The sequence below is a fragment of the Penaeus monodon genome, chromosome 19 (genome assembly GCF_015228065.2).
Source record: "Penaeus monodon isolate SGIC_2016 chromosome 19, NSTDA_Pmon_1, whole genome shotgun sequence".
Lineage (NCBI taxonomy): Eukaryota > Metazoa > Arthropoda > Malacostraca > Decapoda > Penaeidae > Penaeus > Penaeus monodon.
In genome coordinates, this window is record NC_051404.1 from 9,110,876 (window position 1) to 9,111,333 (window position 458).

General features: G+C 39.1%; 1 protein-coding gene across 1 annotated transcript in view; it reads right to left on the bottom strand.

The window, feature by feature from the left end:
- Nucleotides 1-458, bottom strand: part of LOC119585050 (estradiol 17-beta-dehydrogenase 8-like) — a 3,580-nt gene that overhangs the window by 603 nt on the left and 2,519 nt on the right. The window contains exon 5 of the mRNA XM_037933667.1: nucleotides 105-232. Within this exon, the coding sequence (XP_037789595.1) occupies nucleotides 105-232 (128 nt within the window). The remainder of the gene's footprint in view (nucleotides 1-104; nucleotides 233-458) is intronic.

The window sequence follows — 458 nt, forward strand, 5'->3', positions numbered from 1 at the left end:
TACTCTTTCAATCTTTGACATGTTGAATGTCTTTATCTCTCATTCCACACGTAAGATCGGTAAAACAAAGCTACAAAAACACAGAAACAGAAACGCAGGCTTACCTTCAGGCTCTCCTTGGCGTCCCAAAGCATTTACTCTCAGAGCTTCTGCGAGAAGTTCCTTGGGGATACCGGCCATCATGGGTGTCCTAATGGCCCCTGGTAATATGCAGTTCACCCTTATGCCTGTCCTGGGAGAAGGAATAGTGTTCATGGCGACAAATGTAGAAAAAAGTCTTCCTGTGATTTTTTTTCTTCTAATTAAGAGATTTGCAGATGTCACATACGTACAAGAATGCATTTACTTGCATAAACAAAATGAAAATAAAGTTAGCGAAATGTATGACTATTCTCAATTTTTTTCGACGTAGATGTGTTGGAAAGATTGACGACAAATAGGTTAATGAGAATTGTTTG